The sequence below is a fragment of the Grammomys surdaster genome, unplaced genomic scaffold, assembly GCF_004785775.1.
Source record: "Grammomys surdaster isolate TR1022 unplaced genomic scaffold, NIH_TR_1.0 126131, whole genome shotgun sequence".
Taxonomy (NCBI): Eukaryota; Metazoa; Chordata; class Mammalia; order Rodentia; family Muridae; genus Grammomys; species Grammomys surdaster.
Window position 1 is genome coordinate 7,259,694 of NW_021620939.1, and position 23,391 is coordinate 7,283,084.

A 23,391-nucleotide genomic window follows, 5' to 3' on the forward strand; every position below is an offset into this window, starting at 1 on the left:
GTATGTGTTGGAATCCTTCAGTCAGCTTCTGCCCAGTTGGCCCTTGAAGAACACAGCCAGGTGTGGTGGCACACATCTACAATCTCAGCATTCTGGAGGCAGAGGCAGGAGAATCTCTTTCTTAGTATTCTATTGCTGTGAAGAGATACCATGCCTCATTTAGCTGGAGCTTGCTTAGTTTCAGAGGTTTAGTCCGTTCTCATCATGACAGGAACATGGTGGGACACAGGCAGACACAGTGCTGGAGACATAACCAAGAGTTCTACATCTGGATCCACAGGCAGGAGGAAGAGAAAGACTCTGGGCTTGGAATAGGCTTTTTGAAACCCAAAACCACACTCTTAGTAACACACTTCCTTCAACAAAGCCACACCTCCTGATCTCTCTTGTAGAGCCACTCCTTCATGACAAAGCATTCAATTATATGAGCCTCTGGGGCCATTCTTATTCAAACTCCACAATCTTATCTGTCTCAATTGCTGGCCCTCAATTTTTAAAGTTTAATTACTTTTATTTTATGTATGGGCATTTGGCTGCCCGTATGTCTATTCACCATGTGCATGCCCAGTGCCCACAGAGGCTAGGAGAAGGCATTGGATTCTCTGGAATTAGAGTTACAGTTGGTTGTGAGCTGTCATTTGGGTGCTGGGAATTGAACCCAGGTCCTCTGGAAGAGCAGCTAGGGCTCTTAACCCACTAAGCTATCTCTCTCCAGCCCAGGATCTCTTAACCAAGCCTGGTTTTCTGAGTCTTTCATCTAAAGGTGGAGTGCTAAGGGCTCTTGTGAGATTTCATTCCTTCTTTGTTTACATATACATGGTCCACCTCAAGTTTACCTTACACTAAACTTCAGCTAAACTGCCGACTCCTAATCCCCATCCCCCAACTTTCACACCTAGATGTCCCTTTGAACACAGGAAATGGCCACCCCTTGGTACTCACTGCCTTTCTTACATGCTCGCCTCCAAAATTCCAGTCCACCTTGGCTCTGCCTTGCAAAATGAAGTACTTGCCTAGCATGAGGTCTGGGATTGAAACTGGACATCGCAAACAAACAAAAATCGCTACAGTAGTTGCCCCCACCTAGACTATCGTCAGGCTCCACGGGACTGTCCGGTATCTCATTAAAGTCTGTGAGTTGCAGCCAGAGCTGTTACCACTTGAAAATAATTGAGGGACTGGAGAGATGGTTCAGCGATGGAGAGCACATACTTTTCGTGCAGAGGACCTGAGTTCAGTTCCCAGCACCCATGATGTGTCATGATGCCTGTAAATGTAGCTCACCCCTACAGGAGGCGTACACACTGTGTACATAATTAAAAATAAAATAATTGGCTGTGTGGTGGTGGCGGCACACGCCTTTAATCCCAGCACTTGGGAGGCAGAGGCAAGCAGATCTCTGAGTTCGAGGTCAGCCTGGTCTACAGAGTGAGTCCAGGACAGCCAGGGCTACACAGAGAAACCCTGTCTCGAAAAACCAAACCAAAAAATAAATAAATAAATAAATAAAAAGACTGAGAAGGTAAGCAGATTTCTTATTTTTTACTTTTGAGTTTATGTAGAGGAATTTCAGCAGCTTCCAGGAGGAGGGAGATGGGCAAGAGGAGGCAGAAAGCCATGCTCTTTTGAGTTAGATGTCAAGAAAGCAGGCAGGCGTAGTGAGGGCAGTGCTGGAGCAGTGCATGGTTGGGCACATGGGGTGTCCTCAGAGAAAGGGTGAGAATGTCAGATGTCTGGGCGGGCAGGCTTAGGATGTTCGCTGGAATCTGAAAGGGGGGACAGAGGAAAGAGCAACTTCTGAGAAGCTAGAAAGGGGTCCCTCGAGTACCTTCAACATTGGTGTCAAGGGGAGGGCTGAGGCACAGAAGTAACTCATCTAGTGGACAGGTATCTCTCCCATCTTTAACAGTTTTCCTTTTTGCATTTATGGGGTGCAGGGGGCCACAGGTGTCATGGTGTTCATGTAGACCACTTGCTGATGCTGCTTCTTGCCTCCACCATGTGGGTCCTGGGGAAGGAGCAGGTGGTCGGTCAGGCTGAGGCTGGCTGTAAGTGTCTTCACCCACTGGGCCTTAGAATATGGTGTCAGATGTCTGGTGTCTGTCTTTAGCAGTCCCCATGAGCTTGTGAAAACAGGATTTTCTCCTTATCCTGGGAGGGCTGGCCAAGGGAACTTCTTGCTGTTTTCATCAAAGGGTCTTGTCAACAGAACAATTTGTAGCACAGGGATTAACCACTGGGATTCAAATTCCAAGGAGGAGCAAATATAATATTTCCTCTTTCCTCAAAATTAGTGTTATTCGGGACAAAGGAGGTGGGGTCCAATGAAGAGGGCTCTAGTCCTGATGACCTCCATGCCTACTGGTATCTGGCTAGCTAGCCAACCCTGCTAGCAACACTGATGCGTCTGAGGGTACAGATCACCTGCTGGGCCTGCAGTAAAAGCCCTTGCTCTAGCTGCAATGGATGCTGAAGAAGAAGTCTCTGATGACCAACATCCAAAACAGATGAAAGGAGCCCAGGTACTGGCTGAGAAAAAACGAGGTCCCTTGGGCTAGCTATACTAGCACTTGCCCCTCCCAGCCCAGTCCTGGGCTACACCCACACCCAGCCACCTCCATCCTGTCAGGCCTCCTGAGCATCACTGCTGTGCTTGTAAGGGTCTGAAATTTGCTGAAGGAAGACCTCAGACTCAGATAGTAAGCAAAGAGAAAGAGCTTTTATTTTGCAGAAGCAACCAGCATGTGGGAGTCAATCCTTCTTTGAAATGGTGACCCCCCAGACAAAGGCACGCAGGCCTTCTTATAGGGAATGGGGCAACTCTCTAGAGGGATTCGGTAATCTAGAATTTTATCGGTGGGTGTTAGGAGGTCACAGGTGGTCAGTGGTCTGCATTCCTATGTCATGAATGTTTAACCATAGGATGAGATAGGGCTGCCCAGCACAGATGGCCCATTCTGAGATATTTCCCCATTTTTGTGATTACTCCCAGGCTGTTCATTGGGAGGGGTTTTTATGATCTTGTTTCTAGATTTTATGGTCTGCCCTGGAGCTGGTGTCTTATGGCCTAGTTTCTGGGATTTATGGTCTGTTCCTGTAGCTGGTGACTTAAGGCCTTTTTTTAAAAAAAGGCCTGGTCCTTAAATGGAGACAGATGGGGTCCTTAAATGGGGACAAATGGGGTTTATGTTGTCCTTTCATTCTGGCTTGCCAGGTCCCTGCACAGAAATTTTTTTGTATTTCTGTGTATGACTGCTTGCCTCCACTCATGTATGTGTGTACTCCATGTGTGTGCCAGGTGACCACAGAGGTCAGAAGAGGGCATGGGACCCTCTGGCAATGGAGCTACAGATGGTTGTGAGCCATCACATGGGTGCTGGGAACCGACTCAGCCTCTCCACAAGAGCAACTAGTGCTTTACTGTGCTGAGCCCCTGGACAGTCACCCTAACTGAGCTGGTGATGCTATCCAGGCATACAAGAATGGGCTGTGTTCTTCGCCAATATAGGATTTAAAAGGCAGGAAAAGTTGGAAAGTCTAGCAAAGAGGACAACTGTATTATAGTTTAAAAGCAAAGCCTGGCTGGGTATAGTGGCACACACCTTTCAGGGAGGTAGAAGCCAGATCTATGTAGTGAGACCCTTGTCAAAGACAAAACAAAAACTCCTTCTGTGTCTGAAAAAGGAGGAAGAAAAGGAAAAAAATGTCATTCTCTTTGTGTTAAACCAGCAAGGAGGGCAGAGTAGAGCTTTAGAGGAAGCCCAAAGTATTAGCAAAAAGCAAATTTATGTTCTGACAAGCATTCAAAAGTCAGAAAAGGGAAAAAGAGAAAAGCAGATTCAACAGAACCTCATGGCACCTTGTAGGAACTGTGCTTGGGGGCCAGGAATTCTGGGAAGGAAAAATACAGTATCTCATTAAAGGGATCATTATTCCATAGCCCAGCTTAAAGTGAGCATGTCTTCCTAGGAGTGGCCCTGTCTTGCAGACAGGGTAATCCTTTGGCCTGGGCACTAGATTAACATATGATAGTTTAGAGATTTCATCCTCTTGACCAGAAGGAACCAGTTGTTTCGCTTTCCTTCCTGGCTCCCTATAATCCTACAGGCTGAGTAACTGCTGGAGGCCTTCCGGACCATCTCCTTAGGGCTTGATCTTTGTCTACAGCAATGTCTCAGATGAGGAGTGTATAAAGGTACAGCGCAGAGCACATACTGACTCAAGTGGTCCCCAGCAGACATGTCATGGGATCAGTCGTGAGAAGAAAATATTATCTGTGCCAGGTGCTGAGCAGTATAAGAACGCCATACCTCCATTTCCTGGCCTTGTTAGGAACTTTGCCCTACATTGAGGGGAAGGGGCAGCCTATTAGAGTTGTTAGGAGGTGGCCTGTGTGTACTCTGGGAGCTGTTAGTTCTTACCTCTGGATCTATCCCCTGAGTTAGGGTGAGCAGCAACCTGGAGGTGCCCCTGAGTTAGGGTGAGGAGCTGCCTGGAGGTGGTCTTGGTCACTGCGGATGACATTCCTCAGACTGAGGTCCTGGAAATCTGCTAAAAGGAACTTGAATTTGTTGAACACCATTCCCTGCTTTGCTCCACATGGTCCTCCTCTGGTGAATCTGTGTGAGGATCTAATGAGCCAGCAAGAAAATCGCAGCTTCCCTGAGGGCAAAGTTGGAGGCGCGGACCAACTGTACACAGCTGGTGCTCAAGTGTTAGGATAACGTTGCCACAGAGATCCTTTCCTAGCACCTAAGTCAGCCACAAGGGGGTCTCCCCGCAAAAGTATCCCGTGAGCAGAGAGCAACTTGGGTGCACCAGCCCCTCCTCCTGCATCTGGGAAACCTGTCTCAAATTGTCGCGGACGGTGCGGGAGAGACTCCCAGGGCCAGACTGGGAGGGGTGGCTTCCCTTCCCTCCCACCTCTTCCCCCTCCCTCCCATCTCCTCCCATCTCGGGCGGGGGTTCCGGAAACCGGCCGGGGCGGGGCAAGGAGGCTAGGGCCGCGCTGGTCGCGGAGGTTGTGGCTGCACCGTGGTCCTTGGCTTGGTCCGTCTGTTCGTCTGTCGGTCTGTCCCGCCATGGCTGCGCCGGCGCCCTCTCCGTGGACCCAATTGCTGCTGCTGTTGCTGCTGCCGCCTCCGGGTGGTGAGCCTGGGAGGAGGGGGCGGTGTGTGCTCCCCAGGGACCGGGTCGGGTCAGACACTTCCCCTAGCTGTCTCTGGAGTGAGCCAGACAGTACCAGTCTTGGAGTGCTTCCACTTGACCCCCTGGTAACCAAGGAGCCTCTGCGAACCTCACCACCCATCTTGTTACCTCTTCCCCTCCTGAACTGACTGATACTGCCCACCTTTGTTGTGGTCTTCATGGTGTGTAGGCCCTACCTGTTCCAGGGGCTGGAGCAAGGCAGCCTGGCCCCTTCAGCAAAGGTTATGCCTCTCAGCTTGTTTCCTGGCTGGGAGCCCGGCATCTACTGCCTCTACAGCCCTGAGTTCCTGGAGAAGCTGGGCCCTAAGGCTGGCTTGGGGAGGAGACACCTCTTTCCCTTTTCATCCTAGAGGGATGACTCACTTGAGCTTGGAAGGGCGGGCTGGGGGCCTGTTTGGGTGTATAGTGGAACAGTCCCCTGGCTGGCCATTGGGAAGCTGACTGTTGTGATGGGTGGCTTCCTGGAGGAAAAGGGCTGTTTCCTGAGGGCTGACATGAATTTGGAGATGAGAAGGGAGTCAGCCTGGGAGTGTAGTTCTGGGAGAATGGCCTCCAGACTAGAGAGTTTTGTTCTGTGTCTGGAGGGTCTCAGCCTGAAAGACCCACTGGTGTGGGCATTGGAAGATGTCACTTGTCTCTAATCTCAACACTCCAAAGGCAGGAAGATCCCTGTGAGTCTGAGGTCAGTCTGGTCTAGGTTGTGAGTTTCCAGGCATGCATACTAGGGCTACATAGTGAGACCCTGCCCTAAAAAGAAAGCAAGAAGTCTCGCTGGGGTGGGCTGTTCTGCCTCAGAATCGCAGCCTGGCTCACTTTCAGATGGTGAGCTGGCTGAACAGGGCCTGCAGTGGTCAGATAGACCCATTTCATGGTTTTGCCCAGAGCAAGGTTCTGCCAAAAACAACAAAAACATAGTCCTCTTTACCTCCAAGTTAACTTTTCTCAGTCTGTCATACAGTGCCTCTTCCCCTGGGCCTCATTCTGGCATTCCCAAGGCGCATGCTATGCCTTCTGACCAGGGCTTATGTGCTGGCTCAGGACTGCTTCCAGGCTCATACTTAAGGAACTGTCCACAGATGTAGTCCGATTAGCCTTGATGAGGGTTTTCATGGGAGGGTTCTGTGTGTAAGCTTCAGGTTTGCTAATGTAGCCTAAGGACACAGGGACATGGTGTGTGGCACCTTCCCAGAGTGTGGTGAAGCTTGTTGGTACCTGTGCCCTTCTCAACGTGACCTTGCTTATTGGGATTTGCTTGCTTGCTCTTGGACTGAGAGCCTACATGCAAGGGTCTCATACAGTGTCACATTTTCTGATGCCCAGCACACGCCTAGCCTAGTGATAAGTGCTTTATGGAGTCTCATGTGTTGAGTGTCACTGTGAATTGGTTAGGATTCAGCCCGTTGGTAGGGGCTGAGGTTCAGGCGTGTGTGCCCGACAGGTGAGGCTGCTCTGGAGGGAACGAGGATTAACTATTGAATAGTCCTGTGCCTACAGTTGCTCAGGTGTGTGTTCAGCGGTACACCTTCTAGGCTTGGCAGCTTCTGGGAGGTGGCCGGGACTAGGTCCTTGAAGGAAGAGTGGCGTCTCAGGTGAGGGACAGGCAAGAGAGGTGAGGCAGAAAGGGTAATCGCTGAGGGCCTTGGTAATGGACACCCTGCCTTGGGGTCTTGATGTAAAAGTAGGAGGTTCTGAGAGCAGCAAGTAGCACAGTCAGATCTACACTTAGTCAGTCTTCTGCCAGGAAACCGACAGACTGCCAAGGGACGCAGGGTACCTTCCTGTGGCCCAGAGGATAGGGCAAAGGCTTGGTAGGAGCGTGGGCCACTGAGGTGGCCTAAAGCATGCTTGTGCCTGGTGGCTGGACAGGGGGAAATCCCTGCCATCATCTGGGATATGATTGAGATCTGGCCTATGGGATAGAGGAGAACAAACTTGTCTCTGTGCTTCAGCCTATGGTGAGCTATGCAGGCCCTTCGGTGAAGACAATTTGATCCCAGAGTCCTGTCCTGATTTCTGTTGTGGTTCCTGTTCCAACCAATACTGCTGCTCTGACATGCTGAAGAAAATCCAGTGGAATGAGGAAATGTGTCCTGAGCCAGAGTCCAGGTAGGTGTGTGGAGGGGAGGGGGAAGGGGAGCAACCTTGGTCTATTCCCTGGAGAGTGCCTGGCCCCTCTGGTCTCATAAGATAGTGGGCTGTGCATTGAGCCAGAGTGTTTGAGGGCTCCTATTCTAGACAAGACTTCCTACCTAGAGCTACTCCACTGTCCCCCCAACCACCCCCATCCTCAAAGGCTCAAGACCACACCGTCTGCATCTGCTTCAGTCTCTCATGGCCAGGCTGTTCCCTTCCATCCCATGGGCACCCCAGTCTACTGTGTTCAAGGTTTACATTTTTGTTTGCATCCTTTAAAAGTCTGTATTGTTCTATGGGTACATTTTTGGGGGTGTTCCAACGAATGCCCTTACTGTTTGACCTCGACGCAGCATTTGTAAGGCAGCTGTGTGAGCTTTGTCATTCTCTGTCCAAAGCTGTTACCACAGAGCTGCAGCAGTGGGCGTCTTGGTACCCCTTCCTCCTGCTTTGCATGAGTCTGTAAGAAGTTCTTGATATGCATGGAACTGCCAGGTCCCAGTGATGCTGCATCATCACTAAGAATAATTGTTGGTTGTCCTTATATTTTACAGATGTCTTTCCCCCCACCCCCAACCCCATACACACCTAGAGAAGGTCTAACTATAGCTCTGGCTGGCCTCAAATTCACAGTGATCTGCCTGCCTCTGTTTGTTAAGTGCTGGGATTAAAGGTTTGCATCACTGTGCTTGGCTTATAGATACTGTATTTAAATTTTTCATTATGTTAATTTTTATTACTTAAAAACCCTTCTTATTATAGTTATTATTATTATATTTTTGTTCTTTCAAGACCAGTTTCCGTGTAGCTATGGCTGTTCTGGACTTGCTCTGTAGACTAGGCTAGCTTCAAACTCAGAGATCTGCCTGTCTCTGCCTACTAAGTGCTGGGATTAAAGGTGAGCGCCACCACTGCCCAGCTTAAAACCTTATTTTAAGACAGGGTCTCGTATAGCCCAAGCTAGTTTTGAACATAGTATACATACAAGGACCTCAGATTCCTTTGCCTCCACCTCCCAAGTGCTGGGATTGCAGGTGTGTACCACTACGTCTGGTTTTATGCAGGGTTGAGGATTAAACCCATGGCCTTGTGCATGGTAGGCAGGTATTCTACCAATTTAGCTGTCCCTTTTGACATTTAAGAAATTACCTATTTTTATATTATGTATATGGGTGTTTTACCTGCGTGTATTTCTATGCATTGGATACCAGCAGTGCCCTCAAGAGCCAGAATCCCCTGGAATTGGAGTTATAGATATTTGTGATCTGCCACATGGATGCTGGGATTGGAACCTAGGTCCTCTGGACCTCTGGAAGAGCAGCTGGTGCTCTTAACCACTGAGCCGTCTTTCCAACTCTCTTTTTACTTTTTTTGATACAGGATGTTGCTGGGTTGCCCAGGTTGGTCTCAAATAACCTTCCTATCTCTGATTACTAAATAGTTGGAACTATGAGTGCATACATTATACCCAACTTTAAGTAATTTTTAAAAACCAGATTCTTTCTGGGCGGTGGTGGCGCATACCTTTAATCCCAGCACTTGGAAGGCAGAGGCAGGTGGATTTCTGAGTTTGAGGCCAGCCTGGTCTACAGAGTGAGTTCCAGGACAGCCAGAACTACACAGAGAAACCCTGTCTCGAAAAACCAAAAACAAAAAACAAAAAAAACAAACCCAAAGCCAAAAACAAACAAACAAACAAACCGTTCTCATTCCATTTAGATGTAATAGGTCACCTGGGATGAAGTTCAGTAGAGTTCCTACCAAGAAAGCCCCAGACTTAGCAAGGCAAACTCCTTTAGATAGATAGATAGATAGATAGATAGATAGATAGATAGATAGACAGACAGACAGACAGACAGAGTGTGTGTCGGGGGAGCGAGCACGAGTACACACATGGCTCAAGTCTATGTAGAGACTGGAGGCCATAGGTACTGTCCGTTTTATTTATTTAAGTTTTATTTATTGGGGATGGAGGGATGGCTCAGGAGTTAAGAGCACTGACTGCTCTTCCAGCACTGAGTTCAATTCCCAGCAACCACATGGTGGTTCACAACCATCTGTAACGGGGTCCGATGACCTCTTCTGACCTGCAGACATACATCCAGGTAGACCACTGTATACATAATAAATAAATAAATAAATAAGTCTTTGGCTTTAAAGATTTATTTATTTTTATTTTGTGTGCATGGGTGTTTTAGCCCATGTATGTATTTGCCTGCATGTATGTATGTGTTCCATATACATACTATGATCAAAATGGCCAGAAGAGGGCATCAGGTCCCTTGGAACTGGAGTTAAATTGTTGTGAGCCACCATGTGGGGCCTGGGAACCAAAGCTAGGTTTGTATAAGAACAGCAAAGTGCTCTTCACCACTGAGCCATTTCTCCAGTTCCTGCACTTATTTATTTTGATTTTTTTTTTTTTGAGACAGGGTTTCTCTGTGTAGTCCTGGCTGTCCTGGAACTCACTCTGTAGACCAGGCTGGCCTCATAACTCAACTCAGAAATCCGCCTGCCTCTGCCTCCCAAGTGCTGGAATTAAAGGTGTGTGCCACCACCTCCCGGCTATTTTGATTTTTTTTATGCAGTGTCTCGCTATGTAGTCCTGGCTGTCCTGGAACTCTCTATGTAGACCAGAATGACCTCAAACTCACAGAGATCTGCCTGCCTCTGCCTCCCAAGTGTTGGGATTGAAGATGTGCACTGACATACCTGGGCCACCAGGAGGCGATAAGGCTTCAGAATGATCTCTAATTTGAAAAAGCAAGGCAGAAACAAATTTGCAGCAACAAGCCCGAGCATCACACCTTCTTACTGGTGCTGTCCAAGCTGTGAAGGATGACCATGCAGCTTCCAAGGACCTAGACTGTCCTGGAGGTCCTTCCTTTGTCTTGGTTAGTGGTACACAATGGCATAGCACTGTGGTTGGGTCCCGTGGGAGCTGAGTCCTGTAGCATCCTTTCAGATCCTGTCTCTGCCTCCTTCAATTCCAACTGGAAGCATTTCTGCTGGGCTAACCTGGTGTACACCTGTTCTAATCTCCATGTCAGCTGGCTTTTGGACTGCAGTCTCATTGCCTGCAGTATAAATAGGCTGAGAATTCTCCATATCTTCCAGGTTTTGCTTTTTTTGGGGGGAAGGGGGCGTTGTTTGTGTTTTGTTTACTTTTGTGCTGGAGATCAAACCTCCACTCCCTGCCTCCCGTTTCCAAATCTTGAAGTTTTGATTTCTTCCCTTTGATTCTGCTCTCTCTCGAATTCCCCATGTACAACCAGAGAAGTCACAGTATTCCCACATTTGCTTAGAAATTTCTTCAGTGTATTTCTAGGGAACTTCAAGTTCTCAGAGTTACTCTGTCTTTAGTGTCTAAGTTCTTCCTGGTAACCTCATTGTTTACTTTTTTATCATGTTTAGTGTGGATGTGTGTGCATGTATGTTGTGCCTTCCATGTGAATGGCCGATGTTGACTTTCACAAGTTAGTTTTCTCTCACCATGTAGACTCTGAGATCAAACACAGGTCCTCAGGTTTGTCAGCAAGGATCTCTACACTCTGAGTCATGTCATTGGTCCAACCATGGCTTCGGTCAGTACTGTGCTTATTCTTTAAACACCAATTTTAGAATTACATTATTTTTATGTGCACGGGCACACAGATGCCTGGTGCCCATGTCAACATCAAAGGACAACTGTCAGGAGCCAGCACTCTCCCTGCATTGTGATACTGAGTCTCCACCCAGGTTACGAACTCAAGTGAGGCTTAGGGGCAAGAGTTCTCTCACTGGCCTGTGTGTTCTTTCAACAGTGCCTGCTAATCTCATGTTCAGACCTTGTGGGCATTATTTGTTTTATTTTGCTTTTTGAGGCAGGGTTTTTATAACTCTGTCCATCTGGGAGCTCACTAGGTAGACCAGGTTATCTTTTTTTTTTTTTTCTAGCCTCGATTGTTCTATTTATTTTTTATTTTTTATTTTTTCTCAAATCGTAATTCATTCACACAGGGGTTATGAACACAGAAAGGCAGGATGTAGGGAAGGGAATGACACTGGAGTGTGGGTGTTCAGGGGGAATACAGATATCTTCAGAACTGGGTATCGGTTAGGTGAAGGTTCAGGGGGACAGGTCACTATGACTCTGCCTATGACTCACTTGTCCTTATTTAAGTTGGTATTGTCTGCCAAGGCTACCTATTTACAAGGTCTATGACTACTCAGGCTTATAAATTTCCACAAAAGCTGCCTGTTGACATTAGCTTATAGCCATTGGTTTCAATGTTTTTCCACTGAGACTCAAGACTTGGTGTTAGTATACATGTATGACAGGCCTATTGCTGATTTTAGGCCTATGGCTGATTTTAGGCCTTCAGTGTATAAGCAGGGCTGCCCCTGACATTTCCTCCCTTCTTTAAGTATAGAAGGGCTGTGGCAATTCTAAACTTGTGAAGGCGGGGATAGAGGCCTGACCTCCAGTATTTGAAGGGGACCTTGTAATGGCTCCAGTCCCCCTGTCGTTGTCCAGTGAGGCATGAGGGCCATACCCGTCCCGATGTCTTTTTCCTGGAGAGGGGATACTTTTGACATCAACCCCTATGCAGTCAGGCTTGTCCCTCAGGGAACCCAGATAGATATTTTTATCTTTTATTGATATTCCCTTGCAGTGCTTAGCCTCGCAGCCTAAGCAAGAATTCAGATCGCCTGTCAGAGGGGGTTCTGGGTGGCCCCTCTCTGCTTGGTCTAGGGGCAGAAGTCCCCCCTTTTAGGTAGGGTGGAGATGGGTTTTGGAAACACCCTGTATAAAGTAACAACCTCATCTTGAGTCTCGTGGTCCTCCATAGCTAACTTATGATAATGTATCTGAGTAGGTTTTGCTACCAAATTATTTATCTGTTGTATCACAGAGTTAGTCCACCTATTTGAGGGCCAGGGACCAGCAGAAAAAAGCAAAAAGAACCCAAATAATAGACCAGGTCATCGTTAAACTCATAGAGATCCTCCTGCCTCTGCCTCCCGATGGGGATTAATGTGCCACTATGCCCACCCTGGGGGATGTTTTTATTGTCAACTACTCTTGTTTTCTATTCATACCACTGTTATTTCTATTCATATTCATGTTATTTCCAAGAGGATGTTAGCTTGAGTACGCAGACTCATGGTTAGAAGGGAATTCTATTCTTTTCTCCCTTCCTTGTGAGACACGATGTCTCAGGTCCTGTCCAAGTGTATAGAATCATCATGGTCTCCTTATTTTGAGGGCTATGGATCTAATATTTCCACCGTGGCCTCCCAAAGCTTCCAGAAATGATGCCCACCTTCCCAGATGACCGGCCATGAAACTAGGAAGGCCACTAGGAGGACTTGGGTAGCAGGCTTATCTCCACCATCTCTTCTTAGCCACACTGGGCCCCGGCTCCATTTATTCCCTGCTCTCTGAAGACTTTGCACTGGATTTTTTTTTTTTTTTTAAGATAGGGTCTGGGGTCAAGCATGGTAGTGCACACCTTTAATCCCAGTACACAGGAGGATGTAAAGGCAGTTGGATCTCATGAGTTCAAGGCTAACTTGGGTCTATATAGAAAGTTCCAGGACAGCCAAAACTACATAACAGGGAGACCCTACCTCAAACCAAAAAATAGGGTCTGGGATATTCCTTTCTTCGAACCCTTCCCACTCTTGAGAGTTTTTTAAAATAAATTTTTATTTGCTTTGCTTTTAAGAAAGAAAGTGGGGCTGGAGGAATGGCTCAGTTGTTAGCACTGACCCTTCTTCCAGAGGACTTCGAGTCAGTTCAGTTCCCAGCACTTACCTGGCAGCTCAACTGTCTGTAGCTCCAGTCCTATGGGATCCAGTGCCCCTTGTGACCTCTGCAGGCACAACATGCACTGTTATGTAGTCCAGAATGGCCTTGAACTCAAAGTCATCCCCAGGCCCCAGTGCAGGTATCACCATGCCCGGCTTTTCTTTAGTTTTATTGCTGTTATTTTTTGTTTGTTTGTTTGTAGGTTTTTGTTTTATTTTTGTTTTTTTGAAACAGGCTCTGTTGCGTGTAGCTTTTGGTACCCCACCTTAACTCTGGGAACAGGCTCGTTACCAGCTCCCACCTAGCTTCCCTTGAATCCACGGATAAAAGACACAGACACATAGTTGTTCAATTTCAACTTGCCTTTTGACACAATTGCTGGGTGATACATATCTCCCACCTGGAAAGTTGTGCCCTCATCAATAATCTTATCTCCACATCTCCCACCTGCCCTAAACTTTAGTTGCCCGGTTACATCTAGTCCCTGCTAAACATGTGACCACCTAACTGTAGGAGCAGCCTATGTGGCCACTCCGTTTCGAGATCTCACATGGCTGGTCTCCTTTTTTCCATCAGAAGCATGGCGAACTCTGTCTCCATCTCCTTGTGTCTCTCCTTTTCTCCAGGGACCCAGAAGTCTCACCTATTCCTTCTGCCCAGCAATTGGCCCATGGCCTCTTTACTGACAGATCAAGAACCAATTGGGGAACAGGACCTTAGCATCAGACCCACCCCTACAAGAGTCTTCTATAGTTTAGTTGAAGCTGGCTTTGAACTTGCTAAGTAACCAAGAATAACCTTGAATTCTGATTTTCCTGCCTCTGTTTGCTGCCATGTATTACTGTGCCTAGCTTTACACACACACACACACACACACACACACACACACACACACACACACATACACACACACATACACACACACACACATATACACACACACACCCATATAGGGACATACTCTGTAGCCTAAGAGGAGCTTGAATTCTAGACAGTCCTTTGCCTCGGCCTCCTGGGTGCTAGGATTCTGAGCTACCATATCCAACTGTATCTTGCTTATTTTTTGTCCTTCTTGATAAATTCTAGTAATGAAATCCATTCCTTTCTAAGAACTAGTTAAGCCATGTCCTGACTATTGTCTGTTTTATTCGGGACGGGGTCTCCTGCGACCCAGGCTTTCCCTAACTCCTGACTCCCCTGCCTCTACTTCCTGAGGGCTGGAATTGCAGGTGTGCATTACCAAGGCTCTCTCTCTCTCTCTTTTTTTTTTTTTTTGTAAACTTTGACCTTATTTTATTCTGTTCTGTGTAACCCATAAGGTGTCTCTGTCTCTCTTCTTCTTTTCCTCCCTTCTCTTCCCTCCTCAGAAAGCATCTTGCCATGGGGTCCAGGCTGGCTTAGATCTTGCAGTCCTTCTGCCAGTCTCCAGAGCTGAAATTACAGGCATTTGACAGATTTCAACTCAGACTGTTGTTTTCAGAAGAAGTGCTGTCTTTTCTCCCCCCTGTATTTCTTTTGTTTTTAACTTTTTTTAACGTAGCGCTCACTCTTGGTTTCCACCCTCATCCTGTTGTGGTCAGAGCAGGTACTTTCCAGATCTCAGAGTTTGAAATCTGCTGTTTCTTGGCCTCAGATGTGCTGTGTCCTATAGATTGGCTTTAGTGTGCCTAAGAAGTGTGGCATCCCAGTGTGTACATTATCCATTCTTGGAATGTCCTGTGTACCTCGAGGCCGTGTGCTGTGGGGTGCGGGTGAGGATTGAGGGTGTTCCTCACGGGCTTTCTCTTTTCTATTAGCAGACTTTCCAGCCACCCGGAGGAGACACCGGAACATCCAGGTTCAGCACTGAGGTTTCGATCCAGTATTGACAGTGACGACCCTATGTCAGGGTAAATAAAGTCTGTGGGCTGTGTCTGTTTTCCTGGCAGAAGTGACAAGGGCTCAGGAGGGCTTGGGTTGTGTGTGTGGCCTCTGTGTACTAAGAAGGCACAGAATCATCGGGATGGTGTCCCAGTGAAGTAGTGACCATGTTTACCCGCTGGCACCTTTGACCCTCCTGGGAGCCAGGTTTCCTCTGTATGATGGAGAGAGAGAGCTGATAGTTGAAGGTCCAGGGGTGACGTCCATATTGACCTGGGGCATGGGGTGGCATGGTAGGTACCTGATAGGTAGAGGTAACTGCAGAGGAAGTGACAGTTGGTAGAGGCTGCAGCGTTGTGAGGTGATGGTGGGAGTGGGGTGTTCAATGTCTGTGGCAGAATGATGGCTATGCTAATGGGGAAACAGTGTGAGGTGCTGCTGTAGTCATGGGAGTGAGGTGGTGGTTATGTTGAGTCAAGGTGCTGAGAGGCCAGAAGTTCCTCAGTTGCCATGTGAAGGTTTGTGGGTCTCGGTCACTGTGCTGGCTGGTGCCTCTGTCTCAGGATCAGGATGATACCTTCATAAAGGGGGACTGCACCTGTGAGTCTTCCTGCCCTTACTCACAGAGGCCCACACTCTCTCTCTCGTAGCCCTAAACTTACTGGCCAGGCTCCTGCTCTGCTTTTCTTTCTTCCTTTTCTCCCTCTCTTCCTTCCTGAGACAAAGTCTTTTGTAGCCCAGGCTAGCCTTGAACTTGGTATGTAGCTGACATCTGATCCTCCCCAGTGACTGAATTACAGGTGTGAGTCACCAAGTTCATACAGTCCTGGAGGTTGAGCCTGGGGCCTCCTGTGTTGTAGGTGTAAGAAACAAGACCCTCATTCTATAATAACAAATTCAAGAGACTAGAGAAAGTAAAACAGCTTTAAATATATGATTCTGCAAGGCAGGGCCCTGGCATAGAGGAAAGGCCAAGACTGGTATGATTGCCAGCCTGGGGGGAAAGGCCTAGTGCCCCGGTCTTCTGTGACTCTTAGCACTCTAAGAACACAACACACTGAAAACAGACCAGAATAACTTAGCTCTTACCTAGGCAAGCACTATTAACTGAGCTGTGTCTCAAGTGTTTTTGTTGTTTGTTGTGAAACAGGCTTTTGCTCTGTAGCTCAGGCTAGCCTGGATCTCATTCTGTTCTTTGGGCTGGTCCAGAATTTGTTGTCCTCTTGCCTCTGCTTCCTGATTGCTGGAATTACAGGTGTGAGCTCCCATGTTACCTTCCTACACTGGCGTCTTGTTACCATCCATGGCCACGGAGCAAGTCGCAGAGGAAAAGAACACATGGGTCAGCATGGCAGGCAGCCATTGGGCATGACTGTGACTTCCTGACCAGAGGTGTTGTTGAGAGGGAAGGGTGGAGGTGGGTTGGTGATGTTCAGACTGTGGCTTCCTGGCCAGAGGTATTGGGAGGGAAGGGTGGAGTTGGGTTGGTGATGTTCAGACTGTGGCTTCCTGGCCAGAGGTGTTGGGAGGGTAGGGTGGAGATGGGTTGGTGGTGTTCAGCAGCTGCCTGCCATTAAGGAACAAAGGAGAGAATGGACAGCCAGACAGACTTCCTTGACCCAGCCCTGCAGGGGGATGCCAGGTAGACAACAGCCATTGTGGGGATTGGGGTGCAGGGGCCTTGCCTTGAGGTTTCGGTGGGAAGAACTTATAGAGGATGGACAGGAGCATTTGGGGAACAGTGGCAGGGAGGGCCAAGATGAAGGCTGGGGTTGAGGGCAAGGAGGCAGCTGGTCTGAAGCAGTGGAGCACACTGAAGTGGGGTTGGTATCCCCACACTGGCGTGACATACTCCGCACGAGCCACTCAGTATAGCACATCAAAGAGTGAATCGGAAGTGTGTGATGTGTGTGGACTGCCCCGTGGAGAGCTCTCAGGGGGCCTGACAGTGTGTGGAAAGGCTGCTTTGGCCATGGGTGGAGACAGCTGGAAGTAGTGGGGAGGGGTGGCTGCTAGGAGGAAGAACGAGTTTCTGGGATTTCTTTTTCTCCTATTCTACAGAGCCTCAGAATTGTGCACAGAGGAGGCGGTTGAGGGCAGGGTTGTCCACGACCTTTCTCTAGGAAACGTTCTTAAAGAGACACTCCACTGGACACCTATGTGCTGGCTTTTCTGCTGAGGGCACTGTTGTCTACAGAGTGGATTTCATGGTAGGGGCTTAGTCCCTGATGCCTGACAGTGGCTTGGGACCCCAGAGAAGCCCCCAGAGGAAAGATACTGGGCCCTGAGGTGTGCAGCAGCTCTGCTCCCATATCCCACCATTGACCTTTCTCTCTGGTTCTTACCCTCTGAGTCACAGGTCAGAACAGTGGTCTGGAAAAGCGAAGCCCCAAGTGTCATACTGTGCATAGGATATGTCTTCCCCCAGTGTACTTAACTTTGGTTTTTGTTGTTGTTTTTGAGACAGGGTCTCATATGTAGCTCTGGCTGGCATGGAACTCAAACGTAGACAAGGCTGGGAAGGACTTTAATTCTGTCATAGCATTAGCCAGAGAGTCTGGTGTTTTCATGGTTAAGAAATGTGTTGCCTTGAACTGGTGCTTTGAGCTGGGGTCTGAGAGAAGAACAGATATTACTAAGTAGAAGTGAGGACTCGCCGGGCAGTTGTGGCACACACCTTTAATCCCAGCACTTGGGAGGCAGAGGCAGGTGGATTTCTGAGTTCGAGGCCAGCCTGGTCTACAGAGTGAGTTCCAGGACAGCCAGGGTTACACAGAGAAACCTTGCCAAAAAAACCAAACCAAAAACAAAACAAAAAAGTGAGGACTGTGGGGAAGAGGGCCTTCTAAGCAGGAGGACCTGGGTGTGCAAAGACCTGAGGCAGTGGTGCTTGGTGATCTAGCTAGACAGAAAGGGAGAAGTGAATCCTTGGCCCCATCTGGCTTTGTGGGTCCTGCAAAGAGTATCTAATTTTTTTGTTGAGTTTTTGGGGGACAGGGTTTCTCAGTATAGTCCAGGCTTGCCTGGAAGTCACTGTGTTGCTCAGGCTGGCCCAGAACTCTTAATCCTCCTGCCTCAACAGCCTCCTGATTTCTGGCATTACTCTTGTGGTAGCATACCCTGCTAAATTTTTAATTAAAGCTTGGAATTGGCTTTTAAATTTTTTTAATTTATTATTATTCTTTTTAAAAGTTTTACTCTCTGGTTAGGCAAACCCTAGATTTTAATTGTTAACTATACTTACTCTATACCCACAGAAAGGTAAGGACACACACTGTCACTAGAGTCTGTGAAACAGCTTCCTGTGGTTCCAGGGGCTGGGGGAGCCTCAGGCATTAGAAGCAACACTGGGAAACATGATCAGACCTGGCAGGGTTATGTCTTGGCTTGGGAGCAGAGGAGGAACCATGGCAGTCAACTGCTTATGTGTCAGCCAGAACCAGGGGTCCTGCCCCGCCTAGGCAGGCTTCTGAAGGGTGGGTCAGGTGAGCAGAGTAGGCCTAGAGGCTGGGGCTGGGCTGCATTTAGAGGCCTGGGAACCCAGGGTTGGGAAAGTGTCACCTCTGCTTCCCCTTCCAGCCCCTTCTCAGTGGCCTGGTGCTGGCCATGGTGTTTGATCATGCTGTGTCTTTAAGAGGGTGGCTACAGGGCCTGTGAGTCTCTTCTTCCTGCTGCTGACGTCAGGAACGGGGAAGACTGAGAAGATTCGCTTTCCTTTTCTTTGAAAAGGGAGGAGATTGAAACTGAGTAGCCCCTGATGAAGAGAGGGGAAGTCCCGGGCTGCAGGAGCCCCTTGAGTGAAGGCGGAGGCTAACATGGGGTGAGCGGGCACATTCTATAGAGGCAAAGAGATACTGAACCTTCCACTGCATGGCACGGACCTCGTGAATGTGTTTTGTCCTTTCCTGCCTCTGACTGCTGGAGAGGCACCTATGGTCTCACGGTTTTGTCTTGGTGAAGGCTCCTTTTGGAAGCCTGAAGCGTGGGGGAGTCTGTCCCTTGGCCAAGAGGCCCTGCTAAGGCTTTGGGGCTCCCCTGGGTTATGAGCTGAAAGCCTCATGGTAGGATGGGGTGGCACTTGCATCCTTCCTTGTGATCTCAGAGGGGCAGATGCCCCGGAGTTTTAACTTCGTTAGGTTTTGAATGCGCCTGTTGCAGTTGCCTTTTATTAGAATGCAGCCGGGCCCTGGGACTGTGGGAAGACAGCTGGGGGCTCCGTCTGCTACTGGCAGCAAGTTGGGTGAATTTCCAGCCTATGCTGTGTGCTGTCAAAGGGCAGACCTTCTATTCTGTGGGTGCCCAGGTTGGGCAGAGAGGCTTCCCATCTAGCCTCCCTGGACGGAGCCATGCTTGTTAACCACGGGGTAGCCTGGAATGTCACACAGCCTGTATGAGCTGCCCGTCTTCAGCATATAGCAGCCTGTCTTGACTTGAATCCCATCCTGCCTGGCTTGTGGCATATGCCTGACAACCACATGGTTGCTTGATAGGGAGAGACCAGGTATATAGGTAGGTGGGTACAGGGAGCCGGCCTGGGGGGGGGTGCCTTTACATAAATTCACAAAGAGCAGCCCCGTTGTATTCATGAGGAATCTGGGGCTGTAACAGACTCATACCAAACAACTGGGGAGTTTCTTAAGAGTCTTTTGCCAAAAGGGGTTCTCTGGGAACAGGTGACATGCGGGTGGCTGGTCAAAGGAGAAGTGAAAGGTGGTTACACTGGCTTTTTGGCAGGTTCGGAGCGACCGTTGCCATCGGCGTGACCGTCTTTGTGGTGTTTATTGCTACTATCATCATATGTTTTACCTGCTCCTGCTGCTGTCTGTATAAGATGTGCTGCCCCTCACGCCGCCGTAAGCTTGCCCTTACCCACCTGGTCCACCCATGCCCCTTCCAGTTTGATGACCAGGAACCTGTTTTGACTAAGCGGGAGGGGTAGGCCTTGCCTCTTCTGACCTAGGGAGCCATAAGGTTTTGACTAATCAGGATTCTCGTTGCAGCTGTCGTGACCAACACCACAACTACTACCGTGGTTCACACCCCTTACCCTCAGCCTCAGCCTGTGGCCCCCAGCTATCCTGGACCAACATACCAGGGCTACCATCCCATGCCCCCCCAGCCAGGAATGCCAGCAGCACCTTACCCGACGCAGTACCCACCACCCTACCTGGCTCAGCCCGCAGGGCCGCCAGCCTATCATGAGTCCTTGGCTGGTGAGTATCATTGTGGATTCAGGAACCCTGTATGGTCCCCCGACTCATGCCTCTGCTCCTAGGGTCCTTTCCTCCTAGCTTGCCTGCCTGCTTACCTTGCAGTGTCCCCACAGCTAACCTGTGTCCCCTCTCCTTTCAGGAGCCAGCCAGCCTCCATACAACCCAGCCTACATGGATCCCCCAAAGGCCTGAGCCTGACCCTGTCCTCTTTGACTGCCATTCTGTCATGTGTGAGTGATATGCACAGTTCTTTACTGCTATCTGTGGTGTGTGTGCCTTGTCTAGACATGTGGCTTCCTCTGCTGTTGACCAGGTAGGCACAAATCTTACCAGTGCAGGTCGGGACTAACCTGTTTTCTTCCTCACTTGAAATTGTACTTTCTGAAATTTCAAGTAAATTAAAAACAATAAGGAGGTATTTCCCATGTCACCCCAAGGTGACCAGACATGGCCTGTCAGTCACACTTAGGAGAGCAAGCTTTTTGTGGGTACATGTCCTGATTTGGGGAGTAATCGGCTAGCTGCTGCTAGGGGCTTATTCCCGGGGCTTGGCTGCATTTGCAGTGAGGCAGGTAGCTGGGCAGAGAACAAGGGGCCTCAGTGGCAGCAACTGATGTTGAGGCACACCTGGCAGAGCCCCATCCGTTCTCCTTCACTTGTCTGTCTGGACTGTCCCACTGTCTTTCCCAGGACTATGTAGAGGCCACATGTATTCACTATTCAGGCCCCAGTGGGGAAGCTTTCCTGCCTTTGCTGGCCTGGCTCCTGCTACGGGCCAGGGGCCTCTGTCTACTCTGTCACACTCTGGTTTCTCCTTGCACTGTCTTTTTACTGTTAGCCAAACATTTTGCCTGTTTTCTGTCTCCAGATGTGTGATAACTGGTGTGAGGTTGAAATCCCTGGTTCCCAGAGGACAGATAACCTGACCTCTGACAGTCGGTTTCCCTTGACACCAGCTTTATAGAATACCTGACTCCTGTACCACAGTCCAGTTTGTCCCAGTGGCAGGGTACCGGGGCCAAGGGGTTATCTGGACCAAAAGTGGGGGTGGAGGGCCTGGATGGTAGCTCTGGCCCAGATGTGAATACCTCCATATTCCCTTTTGGCTCTTGTTCTACTGGCTGTTTTAGCTTTGTTTTGATTGGTGTTTCTGAGCATTCAGACTCTGTACCTTCGTTTATAATAAAAATAAAGGCAACATTTGGACCCACTTCCCCTTTCTTCAGAGCCTGGGCGGCTGGCCTTGGCTGTGCACCAAAAACTATTTCTGTCTACCTCTTGAACTTGTGTGTCTTCCCTATGTTAATTAGCCTAACAGGTTTGATTGTCCTGCTAAAAGAGCTGGAGAGAACTGTACCTCATCCCTAGGGCCTGACTATGGCCAGAGGCCCAGGCTGAGAAGCAGAGGCGGCAAGCAGTTCGTGCTATGGTAGTCTTTATTAATCATTTTCCCTCTTGACTTACTGCCCAGGTGTGGCCAGGAAGAGTCCATACAGAATGGCTATTGCCAAGGTCAGGGAGGTCAGCAGGCCCAGTGGGGCCAGTAGCCCCTCCTGTGATGGGGGTTCTGGGACCTCCTCTGGAGGAGGATTCTCAGGTTGCCTGCTCCTGCCATTGCTGAGACTTACGTTGGCTGTGGCCAGGGGTGTAGTGGTTGTGGCAGCATGTGGCCTTAGGTTGGTTGTTCCAGTGGTACCTCTAGTGCCATACATGGGCTTGATGGTGCTGAAGGGCCGGGCATGCTTGTCCACCCACTGTAGTAGGGCCTGCGGCTTCCACTGACAGATGCTGAGCAGGGCTAGAACGTCGCCTTCAGCAGTGTGTGAGTCCGTCGGTGCTTGCCCATACAGGCGGGTGTAGAGGTTGCCCAGGCTGTAGCTTTTCCTCGGACCATGCTCTGAGGGGCTGCTAGCTTGTTCCAAGGCCTTTAGGGCAGCCATGCTATCCACACAGAAGGTGCCATCTAGAGGACTGGTAATGCTCAGCAAAGCAAACTCTGCCTGGAGCAGAGGAAAGTCATAGCGGTCGCCGTTGTGTGCCACAAGGCAGCAGGGCTGTGGCTGGCGCTGTAGGAAGGCTCGGAGCAGGTTGGCCAGATTGTCATCGAAGCGTTGACGCCTGTGTGCTTCCAGCTCAGCTGTGCTCAGACCTGTGATCTTACTGGCTACAGAGCTACAAGCTTTCCCTGGAGCAATGCAGAGAGAGAGCTTGTCCGCCACACGGGGTGGCTTGGGCACTGGAGATGGCTGCCCCCCAGAAATGGAGCTGTTCTCCAGGGCATGTCTGTGGACAGCCAGCAGGCACAGCTCTGTGACTTTGGGCTGAGACAAAGGCAGGCCAGTGGCTTCCAGGTCTAAGAAGATGAGGGTCTGCATGTGACCGTGGGGCAGGGCCTTTGAGCCCATGCTGAGCCTGGGGACGAGATAGGGTAATGAGTAGCAGCAGGAAAGTCTAAAGTGGGCTGGGGTGGGGTGTAGCATGGGCAGAAACACAGCTCAGCTCTTCCCTTCAGCAGGTGCTATCCAGGGCCACTAGAAGCTGGATCGTAGGGTTGTTCTCCTAGTGGGATGGCTACACTACTTACTGTCCTTTTGAGGGAGGCCCTTCCCCTAGTGCTGACCACCTTCTGGGTGAGGGAAACCTATCCTCTTCTGCCTTACCCCATACCCTTAACCCACACTTACTGAGAAACAGGCAGCAAGACACTCCGGTGGCTCTGGCTGCTGGCAGCAGTGGCTCAGGAAGTAAAACTGCCTGGGTCCACCCATAGGCCTGCCTCCTGAACAGGGCCCGCCCTGCTAGTTAGCCTGCCAGGCCTGGCCCTCCCGCTAGCTCCTCCCTCCCTCCCTCCCTAAGTACCCCAAAGGCCTTCCAAGATCCATATCTGTGACCCTGCTGGCTGGTAAAATGGACTACTGCCCCGCGCTGACAGCTGACTTAAACTGGGTTATCTCCAGGATTCAAACATGCCTGTGTGTCTCTGCCATTCCTTGCCTTTCCCCCAGTCCCTGATCCAGGCCTTCCTAAAAAGGGCTGTCTCCTCGGCTACACAAGTTTTTCCCCACCATGGCCCCAGCCCAAAGCTATGACTCAGGGTAATTCCCGAAGAGGGGCAGGGTTTTCCTCAGGGCAGAGCAGTTACCATGGGGACCATCTCAACTCCAGCTGGGAGAGTCACCTAAT

At 49.5% G+C, this 23,391-nt stretch overlaps 2 protein-coding genes and 1 long non-coding RNA gene across 9 annotated transcripts; 1 reads left to right on the forward strand and 2 right to left on the reverse strand.

Moving 5' to 3' along the window:
- Nucleotides 1-1,522: 1,522 nt before the first annotated feature.
- On the reverse strand, nucleotides 1,523-5,090 carry LOC114611894. Of its 3 annotated transcripts, XR_003709911.1 has the most exons (3): nucleotides 5,034-5,090; nucleotides 4,422-4,548; nucleotides 1,523-2,008 (listed from the first exon to the last, which is right to left on the reverse strand). It is a non-coding gene; the product is annotated as an uncharacterized LOC114611894 (long non-coding RNA). The 3 variants fall into 3 exon arrangements; XR_003709910.1 differs by lacking the exon at nucleotides 5,034-5,090 and having other exon boundaries at nucleotides 4,422-4,618; XR_003709912.1 differs by lacking the exons at nucleotides 4,422-4,548; nucleotides 5,034-5,090 and adding an exon at nucleotides 3,603-4,164.
- On the forward strand, nucleotides 5,019-21,414 carry Shisa5 (shisa family member 5). 5 transcript variants are annotated; one of them, XM_028756694.1, is made up of 6 exons: nucleotides 5,019-5,148; nucleotides 7,158-7,314; nucleotides 14,932-15,024; nucleotides 19,730-19,848; nucleotides 19,996-20,208; nucleotides 20,348-21,414. In XM_028756694.1, the coding sequence occupies exons 1-6, from the start codon at nucleotides 5,082-5,084 to the stop codon at nucleotides 20,398-20,400; spliced, it is 702 nt and encodes a 233-aa protein (XP_028612527.1). In that variant the 5' UTR covers nucleotides 5,019-5,081; the 3' UTR covers nucleotides 20,401-21,414. The 5 variants fall into 5 exon arrangements, with proteins under 5 accessions (XP_028612527.1, XP_028612528.1, XP_028612530.1 ...); XM_028756695.1 differs by having other exon boundaries at nucleotides 14,935-15,024; XM_028756697.1 differs by lacking the exons at nucleotides 5,019-5,148; nucleotides 7,158-7,314 and adding an exon at nucleotides 14,745-14,822 and having other exon boundaries at nucleotides 14,935-15,024.
- Nucleotides 21,415-21,626: 212 nt separating this feature from the next.
- On the reverse strand, nucleotides 21,627-23,004 carry Trex1 (three prime repair exonuclease 1). The gene is made up of 2 exons (XM_028756693.1): nucleotides 22,893-23,004; nucleotides 21,627-22,620 (listed from the first exon to the last, which is right to left on the reverse strand). The coding sequence occupies exon 2, from the start codon at nucleotides 22,611-22,613 to the stop codon at nucleotides 21,669-21,671; it is 945 nt and encodes a 314-aa protein (XP_028612526.1). The 5' UTR covers nucleotides 22,614-22,620; nucleotides 22,893-23,004; the 3' UTR covers nucleotides 21,627-21,668.
- Between the last annotated feature and the right edge of the window lie 387 nt (nucleotides 23,005-23,391).